At 38.8% G+C, this 11,061-nt stretch overlaps 1 protein-coding gene across 2 annotated transcripts in view; it reads right to left on the reverse strand.

The window, feature by feature from the left end:
• Positions 1 to 11,061, reverse strand: part of LOC100743182 (plexin-A4) — a 433,200-nt gene that overhangs the window by 306,073 nt on the left and 116,066 nt on the right. For both annotated transcript variants that reach the window (XM_024366326.2, XM_003487961.4), the window contains exon 3: positions 9,994 to 11,061. In XM_024366326.2, the coding sequence (XP_024222094.1) occupies positions 9,994 to 11,061 (1,068 nt within the window). The remainder of the gene's footprint in view (positions 1 to 9,993) is intronic.

Here is an 11,061-nt window from a genome sequence, read left to right on the forward strand (position 1 = left end):
TATTTTGTCAATCGGTAGTCTTGACAAAATCCGCAATCACTTAGTTGCAAACCCAATATAATAGACTTGCCAGCGAAACATAAAGTTTTAATTGTTGCAAAATTGGTGCATCGATATCGCACGATTAATGAAATTATAGAATCGTTCCGCAATTATGTTTTATAATTTACAATTATACAGAGATGTACAGTGATATAGGAGTTGTAGTGAAAACAGAAGTTTCAGTTTCTTGTAACAATTGTTGAAACACGACAAAGATTAGCCGCTTTAAAACCTGCTATCGATGTCACAACTGTTTTCAATTCTTAAAAATTATATTTTACAAAACGATTAAGTGAAGAATCTTTTAGGAATTCGCGCAACATTTATGCGAGCTTCTCAATTACACGAAATAAAGATCGCCTCCTTGCCAAGTAGAGCGACGATCGATCGATTTTCGACTTTTCAATCTCCGATCAATCTTTCTTCCGCTGAATTACGTTCGGAGTATTTCAAAAACCAAGCTGTGGTTTATAAACGTACAAAGTCAAAGACGCTTTGTCGTGTAGACGGATAAAAATGTAATTCATTTAATGACACCTTGGCCGAAGCGTTAAAAAACAAAGTTTAAGCTGGTTTGGCTCGGTATGCTTGGCGATACAGCTTTCTTTTTTGTAAGCCGATCAAGCGGGATCACGAAACTCGTCGACACGGACGGTCTTAATTGGAGCTAATCGACAGACCACCATTTTCACGCCGCTTGATGGCCTTTTTTATGGTTCACCAAGGATCAATGAGGTGCGGCGGACAAAAAAATCATCTACCCTCTGTTAAATCCTATCTAATCCATCAGTCGTGAACAATGGTTACACGAACGCGTGAAACATATCATTAATTCGTCATATTAACACGTTTAACACGGAAATTGCAGCGAAATATCCACCAGAGATTACATTCCGTATATATCGTACTTTTGTACAGGAAGAAATTTCTTATTAATATTAATAAATCCTGATTCTCTAATCTCTTAATAAAATCATTGCAATAGCCGTTCCGTCGATATAAAGTGGTACATACATGAAAGTTTCACGAACGTTAAATTGATATAAAAATTCTCAGATCATAATGACATAAGATGGTTGAGAAAGATATTCGGTCTAGATAAAAGTTAAATTCAGCTAAATAAATTTCAACGAAAAGATCGCAACAGAATATATACGTAATGATTAAAACCGGCTTCGAAAAGGAACAACGAAGAGAGAAACCTAAGAATCTTGCCGCTTTTATCAGCAAGAATAACCTTTTTGGATGATTTGAGAAATAGATTTGACAGCGAAAGAAATTGTAAATACGAGTTTAAGCTGCTATTAAGTCAGAACCTGATACCATAATGAGGCAAAATTTCTTATCTTTTATGACCACAAAGGCTAGCGCTGTATAGGAGATAATTTCTTATCGAGTTGACTAGATAACGTAGCGTATCGTTAATTTCCTTTCTAACAGGAACACGTGCTTTTACTTGTCTATGGAATTCTCTTACAGAATAGTTCAAAGTGACTCAACTCGATATGCTCCCGATCACGTACAATCGTTTGCGTATTAAATTCCCATATTATTGTAATAAAATATTAGTGGCTATCTATTTATGGCTGTTTCCACTGAAGATAGACACGTCTTTCAAATTCCTTCGATTATTTCTTTTATTATTACAATCTTTATTTTATTCCATTTCACTTTATTTTATTATTCTTTTCAGCGTGCTTATCCCATTTTCTTTTCTTTCCTTTTACTCTTGAAATTCTTCCGCGATAACACCGTATCGTTCTTTTTCAATGCCATTGTGGTCTCTTTGCGTCGTTGCCTTTTTTCTGCTAGAATACCCTCTTTGATAACCTCGTGTTCTTTTTATTCTTCCAATTACTTCTTTGATATTATTTTTAAATTACTACGTTAAAATTCCTTCCTTTTGCATTCTACTCTTCCCTGCATCTCTTACCGAACGTAGTAGATGCACAAGGGATGATTGAACTACTATAAAAAGTTTCGTAATTCTAAACACACGAGACGCTCAAAAAACCTTCTCAACAAAACCTGAAACAAGATTCTACGAGAAATCGTGAGGAAAATACGAAATGATTAATCCCAGCCTCAAAGAACAAAGAATCGTTTCCTGGGGAGAAAACAGAAACTATGTACAGAAAACGGAGCGATCCATGGGTTGACCAGAAGGAACGTAGCCGAAGAAAAAGGTGAAGAAAAAGACGGCACTGTCCCACGGCAGCCCAGTTGTCGACCAGGCCAAACAAACAATCTTTATCTCCTTTATGGTCGTCCTTATCTCCGGCAGCTGACTCTTCTCTACAACTTTCCCGTAGCAGGTTCTGCCTTTTTCTTGCTCTACGTACGTGAACGGATCCTTTGTGTTCCACGCCGTATACTTTCTTAACGTGTTTCGTAAGAGGGGAACGAACAAAAAAAAAAGAAACGGGAAAATAAAAAAAAGGGGGGAAAGAAAAAGGAGATTAAAAAAACAAGAGACTCTAGGAAGCAACGAATGAAACAAAAGAGAAGAAAGAAGGAAAAGTACGTCTGAAAGGGATGGATCGTGCAACGTAACGTGTAGCCATGAAAATTTGAATAAATCTCTTCTCCCTTCATCATCGCAGTTCTGAATATCGTTTCGACGCTTTTCCACAAACTATATACGGCCAGATTTGCCAAGTGGTTGGGCGTAACTGAAAATTCAGTAGCAAACCCGTAGTTAATTTCACTGAAGAGAACCACTTCCTCTCGTCATCCGCCCCCCTTTTAGTTTTCGAGATAATAAACCGTGCAAACGTTTTATTATGACTCATTCGTGGGAACCTTTGACATTACGCCTTATGACGCGAGACCACTTGCGTGTCTGTCGCACTTCGTGTTGGAAAAACTCATCGATCCATATTCATGTGATTCTATTTTTGAAATAAAACCCCTTTTTTCTCATCGTGGTGACGGTGTTAAGGAAGATAAAGGCACGAGTAGCGTGTAATAATTTGTAGAATAGTTTCAGATAATTGCCGCCTGTAAAGAGAGTACATGCTCTGTACAGAGGCTGTATGGGGAGAAGCTTGTGTCAAATCTTGGCGTGGCCCCCGAATTATTGCGTTGGCAACTAAGTGATTGCGGATTTTGTGATTAGGTGGTAATGTCATCAGGTGGTTTTGTCATTACCACCTAATAACAAAATCCGCAATCACTTAGTAATTAATGACTAATGCCATTAGGTGGTTTTGTCATTACCACCTAATGACAAAACCCGCAATCACTTAGTTGCCAACCCAATAGTACGTTAATTCGTTGCACTGTAATATCGAGTGATACTGGCGGTGTGGATTATGGTTCGAATTCCGCGACGACACAGTGCTCTGGTAACAAAGTATACAATTTATTTATTCAGAAATATTAGAAATTAGGCTGTCATTAGGTGGTAATGACAAAATCCGCAATCACTTAGTTGCCAACCCAATAATTCAGGGGCCACGGATTAGGTGGTAATGACAAAATCCGCAACCACTTAGTTGCCAACCCAATAGTACGTTAATTCGTTGCACTGTAATATCGAGTGATACTGGCGGTGTAGATTATGGTTCGAATTCCACGACGACATAGTGTTCTGGTAACAAAGTATACAATTTATTTATTAAGAAATATTAGAAATTAGGCTTTCCAATGATTTTTATCCTATATGATAAGTTTATTGATACATGGATCTATTTACGATTAAACGGGAAACGATGGTTATTTAACGTGAACTAAATACAGTAATGCGCTATAACTAAGACAACTAAATGGATAATTCACAACTCACAACTAATAGTTTATAACTTATAACAATTCGGCAACTCAACTCTCCACTCCTCACAACTCGACTCTTAATTAACGACTGCCGATTAATTCGTCTTTCTTCCTTAAGCATCCCTTTGTCTTTCCTCATACCCTCATCATGTACGTGTTCCATAACCATCCGGGATCATGATCACGTACGCCTTCTTCCGCGTAACTATTCGACTGAAGGCCCGACGACACGTTGATGGGCCGCTTGGCCCATTCAAGTTTCCCGACCCTTTTGGCCTATCAGCACTTAGGCTTCCTCGCGACATTGTTTATAGTTCACCCGATATTTCTTAGGCAATCTGTCCACAATATTACAAAAGTTTAATATAACAGTGTTAAAAATTTGAACACGTTAGCTAGGTTGTGACGCTTTAGCTAGTCTCATGCTAGACAATGCTGTGTGATACAGTGCAGTATGTAATTTTCACATTGCATTTTCCGTATTAACAAGAAAATCATAATCATCCAGAATGTTCACTACTTTATCTTTCGGGTTTCTTCTATTGACTAACAACAACTAACAACTAACAAAATGCCGACTTGCTTAGTTTATCTCCTGCGAGTTGTTATATATGTTCAAAATAGAAAAAAATAACACAAAATTATACACATATAAAATTGTAATTTTTCAAAGAATCGAAATTTGTGAAAATCAGTAGATATTCAGAACACACGTAGCCATAGAAAATCGCAAGAGATCGCTTTCAAACGTTCGTCGAAATTTCTATTCGAAATCTAATTCGCCAAATCACTACACTTCGATATTACCACTAGAAAAGCTTCTACACGTAGAAAGGGTGAGAGGAAAGCTACTGGAAATCTGGAATTCGTGTCGAGGATTCACCGCAAAGACAGTGAACGAACGACGCGATTTCCGGAAGGCGTTGCGAAAGATCGTTTCGATTGTCCGTAGCTGAAGCGTGCGAAAGAAGCACATGACGCTTTAGTGCATCATTTCTTTGCCTTGCTCTTCACAGTATCATCCTCGAGGTTTCCGATATCACCACCTGTTACGTAAACACGAGAGCGCGGAACTCGTGGAGACGCGGCCAATTGATTTACGTCGTCCGATGACGAATCGCGGCTTTCTGCGAGACTTTTTCTACCTGGCAACCATTTAACAAATCATCGACTTCCGTCTTCCCACGTGAGGGATTAGATCATCTTTCGATCGACAGATTATAATCGAATAATTCGATTCGATCGTCTTTCGTTAGATTTTCTCGAAGCTTTTCATGTCTTTTAAATCTCGTTCGTTTATTCCTCTTTTTAATCGAATTTTCTTTTATTTTTCCAAGGAGAGGCTGTGTCAGGTAAGAAAATTATTGGCTATTAAAGCTATTACATAATACCTTTTAGCCGGTTCTGATAATTTCTTAATAATACTTGAAAAACTTGCTCTTCTATATAGAAGAATATTATTATCCATTAAAACGAGGATGTTGGAATAGAAGTTTTAAGATCCTTTATAGTTCCATATTGTTTTCTTTATATTTTCCTGCTGTCTCATAAAATGACGTGATCTTACAAAGCGTAATTGGTTACAGTTTATGAAAATACGTGATTTCATGCCGGCGGATGTTAACATGTTAATCTAGAAGCTTCGCATAATCACAAAATTATAATGCTCTTCCGTAATTTTCGATACTCTGTTTCTACGATTAGTGAAAATACGTAGACATTTTTTAACGAACATTCCTGTTCACTTTCATTGGGATAGAAACACAAAAACATTTCTGTTTCATTTAATTTAACACTTTGACTGCCACGTTGGTCATTGGTGATCGGAGCGCTTGAATTTCTTACAATTGTAAAAATTGAGTGAAAATTGGCATTTTGAATATAACCGATAAATAGAAGATACTTTAAAATAAAAAGTGCCCCATTGAACAATTAAACATTTTTATTAGAATCATCAATAAAAAAGAAAACAGATACAATACAAAAGAAAACTGAGAACAGATCTTGCATCTAACGGTGTACTGTGTTAAAACACAGTTTCTTATTTCTCTTAATTCTTATTTCTCTCTTCTCGCACTGTTTGTAATACTTTATTATCCCATCTCGTATATCATATACTTGCTTATCTCCATTATACCACCCGAATTAAACTCATCGTTACGCTCTGTACAAATTAAATTTTTACGTAAAATTGCGCTAAGGAAACACTGTTTGGACCAAATGCCGCAAACTTCGCTGATGCATTGACCTCGGAAAATATATAAAAAGCTAATATCCTACCGCTTAATTATTCAAACATAAATCCAGTGCACAAAATCGCGCAACTAAAACCAATGAACCCGTGTGAATAATCTCGTTTCCAAAAAATCTGCTCGACGTAACATATTTGCTGCAGCAACCATTCCACGTTTACCAGTCAGCAACGTTATGGAATCACCAAAAACGACGAAAGCGAGAGAAAAAAGAACAGGAAATAGCATCTGGTGCTAAAAATCGTCAAGAAAATCTAGTCTATCGGTCTACGATCGCCTGGCAATCGATTTAAATCTGTGCTGTAGTAGCGCGGTGAACACGTTAAGCTGGTCGTCGGTGTTGCAACAAGATACGTACGAATTGAACAACAAGGCGCGACGTGTACGGTATGTAGCCAGGGCGCTGTGCAAAACTTTACTTTATATCCGACCCTATGTAAATGAGAAACGATCATTCAGGTCGGGTTGTAACGTGGCCGCACGAACCGATCGTGGGTGCACGTGTAAAATCGAGCAAGAAAGCACGCGCCCTGTTCTCGTGTTTCTTTCCTTAGGGGTTCTTTAAGCCCCCATGCGGCGCTGTCACGCGATAACAGGCCCGATCCCGGTTTACCGATTACCCGACTGCTAGTAAAGCAAACGTACGTTGCTTGAATGCAAATCGACACCGATGGACGAAACGGCCGGGACCGTTATCGTACGACCATGGAGCCCCAGCTAAGACCGCCAGGGCCCCGCAAAGAGGAAAATCCATTTACCGCTGATGCTCGCGATTCGTGTAATACCACTAGCGGGCAAAAAGATAGCCAAGCGACTGATAGCGTTAAGTTCTTAATGATAGCTTCGTAATTCTATAATTTTATCGAACAGCGTGTAAATACTAGTTTCTGACAACGTGACGTGTAGTAGAATCGGTATGTGGACGATTTGCTGCTTGTAGGAAACATGTGGATGACGGTAATTGATACTGAAATAGTCGACGAGTAGAGTAGCAAAGTTATACGAAAGAAATTGATATGGAAGAACATGTAACGCACGGAGAAAATTGTAGTTTGCTACGTACATTTCACAAAAATAAAGAAAAAGTAAATCACCAAATTGATATTCACAGTACCAAACAATGTACCGTTATATGTTTAGAAAATTATCTTTTACGTATTACGTTTATTCGTTGTAGGTTCGGTTTTGTAATTTCTTAAATAAATTAGATCCGTAATATTTCTATAACGATTAAACCGAGAATTCTAGCGTTACAAGAATCTGTTTCTCTTAAAAAAAAATCGAGTAGTTTCATGTAATTTTCTTGAAATGTTCGCTACCAGAACTGCACCGATCTCTCATTTCAAGGGCTAAACTTCATTAACGAATAGATGAATTCTTAACAAGTTCTTATCCCACTTTACATCCATTTTACAGATATACTTCCAAACTTAATACAATACACTTCTGCACAAAAACCCTTGGAAAATATGTTTTCGCCATTAATAACTAATAAAAGAACAACTATTCTAAAAAGTTAAGACAAAGTAGCTTTTGAAAGAACTAAATAATTTGAATCATTTTCGTTATTCCAATCTCGATGCGCAGAGAAAGATAAAATAACAAATATGTATTGTTAGATAAATGGAGCATGCGTTACGATTCGAGCGGCTATCGACTATCAAAGAGAAATTAGAACGCAAATTAATAGCTGCAACAATCTCGATTTAAACCAACCATATTTATAAAAGGTAGGAAACACGCAAAGAATATTTTTTACGCCCGAATATTCCGCTTTTTCGACCGGTAATTTTGTTGGACAGATTTGAATATCGCACGGAACTGTTGAGGACAGACTTTATAAGCCGTTAATTAATTATTGATCTTTGTTTTAGTTTTGTAGATGCGCTATCATTCAGCCGGCCCAATTTCACCAGTTATTTTGATAAATTAAAAGGCAGGCCACAGAAGCCGATTTCACGACTGCACGTTACACGTCGAATTATTAATATAGGCTTTCGAAGTAAAGCCGCGTCCAATTATCTTTATACTTCAACGTTTCACGCAGTAGTATACTACCAGTAGCGAATATCAGTATGTTTTTTTTTAATCTCTGGTCAAGCTAGCGGATGTATTAATGCGACGTTCGAACATAAAAACAATCGATCACAGATTTAAATCGAAAAGACTCGATAGATAATTCGAAGAATTCAAGCTGTAGAAGCTGCAACATGGTTTAGTGATAATAATGTTCATCAAAAGATTCAAGTGAAGGCCATATACCTGTATCTTCTAAACGCTCTTTTAATTAGTAAATAATTTATTATACTCAGAAACATATATAACAAATAATGTCTAATATGTCTAATACGATATTGATAATAAATGAATAAATAATTGTAGGATCTTACTATAATTAGTTTATTTACAATGGATTAAACAGATGTTGGTCGAACAGGAAACGATGATTGTTTAACGCGAACTAAATACGATAACATACTATAATTAAGAGAACTAAATAGTTAATTTGCAACTCTCATCATTATTATACATTATATATATCACTAACTAACATTATTATATTATTATTACATCATTAATCACTACGGTACTGTATTAATGCATCATCGGCTTGCTGCTAGTTGTAAGCATTCTGTTGGCAACAGTTTTTCTTAATAAATAAAAGTTACGTAAATAAAAGTTCGTCGTCACAAAGAATTATTTGATATTTTTATATTTCAAGAATGAATTTGAAGATTTTAATTGACATACGAACTGCGAGAGAAAAATACAAATTGGTATCGTTATAGGATTTCGTGTGAAATAATTGGAAATCTCTGAATAGTGGAGCTAAAATGGAATAATAATTCGATGATATCGATGATCTGTAAAACCCTGGAAACTTTATGCGTAGTTTCATTGCAAGGCAATGGGTATATGATATTCGCTGAATTTAGAGAATCATGAACGTATCATTAAGAACTGAATGATAGCACGTGAGCGTTGCATTTTTGTCACGGAGTATACTTCAACTCGGCTGCCTTGACTTTGATCCTGCATCTACAACGACGTGCCATGATTTCGCTTTTATCATTGAATTCGCTTTCCCTCCCTCTTTGGATCGTCTGTTCTTGACTCGCGATTTATACCGACCAACTCGAAGCTACGAGTAAAATATGCCACTCGAACGTTGTGATTTATGCGGGATTTTGCTAAAAATGAAAGGAAAAGAAAGAGCGAAACGTCAATGCAACGTAACGTAGATAAGCGGCTGGAAAGTTGCCTAGAAAATGATACAAAGGCAAGTGTTCTATTTGGTTCTTCTTTGATTTGTAGATGTACAGGAACGATTTATAGACGTAGCCATTTTTCCTAATAAGAAAAATGCTGGTAGGTAGATACAATTTTTAATGTCTCAACCGGAAGAGGCAGGTTAGTTCGTCACTCACACGTCACAACACGTGCTCCACGTGTTATATAATTTATTATACTCGGGAATATTTCTAATAACGTTGACTTCTGAATAATTTCATATACGTATATTCTGCATCGAAAGAGGAAAATTATACGACTTATCAGATATCTTAGCGCTGAAAAAATCAGCATCGTACAAAGTTCTATTGCTTGAAAGCAACGCAGCTTGCGTTCTTTCCGCTACCAAGTCGTAAGCAGTTAAACATTTTTCTAAGCGAAAGAAACACGTCCACTCGAAAAGTCATATTCGCGCCTTATCCGACATTTCGTTCGCGGCATTTGCTATCGTAACGTTTGGCGAGCACGTGTGTTCCGCTATTACATTTTTACGATTCGTCGGAAACCTCGTTCGTAGAAAATCACTTAAGCCCACGTTTCGCCTATATATATACGATTTGAAAAGTCGGCGGATGAGAGTAACGTCGATCGTAAAAGAGATCGGTGAAAGAAAAGTACAGAGAGAATCGCTCACCGTTAAGATGCACTTGTGACTCGGAGAGATGTATTCCAGCCCCCGATGACCCTCGCCGCTGAAGCACTTCTGTATATTGGTCATGAACTTCCTTCTTATGGCCTTCAACGAGTAGACACAGAGCGCGGAATGTTCCTTCGGCACGTCGCTGTGCGTGCTGTTGCTCTCCGAAAAAACCGCGAACAACACGTCGTCCTGAGCGGTGATGCCCAAATCTCCGGCTAGAACCGAGCCAGCCTTGCCGACGTACGCGGCCTGCACCAGATTATAATACGTGCCATCGTTGGTGCAGTTGATCGGTATCTCGGTGTACGAGTAGTAATGCTCGTCGTCGTGACAGACTCGAACCAGCTTCGATATGAATACCGCGGTATCGGTGTTCTTCATCTGCGTGGTCATAAAATAGCTGAAACCACCGCTGCTGAACCCGTACACATAGTTGATAGGATATCTCTCGCGCGACAACGAGTTCACGTACATCCTGGTACCGGTGGTGACGGCAGCTTCCGCGATGTTCAGCATTCTATCCTTGTCCAATGATCTGGAGCTGACCGCGGGAACCTCCGATCGGTACGGCGAGTTACCGGTGAACGTTACACCCACGTACATCACTTGCGAAACGGGTGGATTCGGTGGTCCAGGCGCGATGAACGCCACCGTGGACGCGGTAGCGTTGTTCGCTACCACGGCCTCTTTCACTTCTTGCACCACGTCCGAGATATTGTGAAGGTTTCGTACTCTGCAGGTGCCCTGGGACAAACTTCCGCACGAGATCAACCTGGTGGTCGTGTAGTCGATCACCAACGCCTTGTTCACATTGTCCACTAGCCTCGTTGGCGTTTCACGGGGACAGTCGATCATCGAACAAGCGGTCGAGTCGCCTTTTGGACCAGTAACTTCCTTTACGACGAGGCTCAAGTCCGGCGAGAGCTGATACAACCGATTCACCGCGCCCACGTAAACTCGACCGGTGTTCTTGTCCACGACCAGATGGTTCATGCGTTTCACTTCTGGATCGTGGAACCTTTGTACTATGTCGGCTGGCGTCGAACGGACCGGCAGCCGGGG

This window comes from Bombus impatiens, unplaced genomic scaffold (genome assembly GCF_000188095.3).
Source record: "Bombus impatiens unplaced genomic scaffold, BIMP_2.2 scf_0216, whole genome shotgun sequence".
In the NCBI taxonomy this organism is placed as follows: Eukaryota; Metazoa; Arthropoda; class Insecta; order Hymenoptera; family Apidae; genus Bombus; species Bombus impatiens.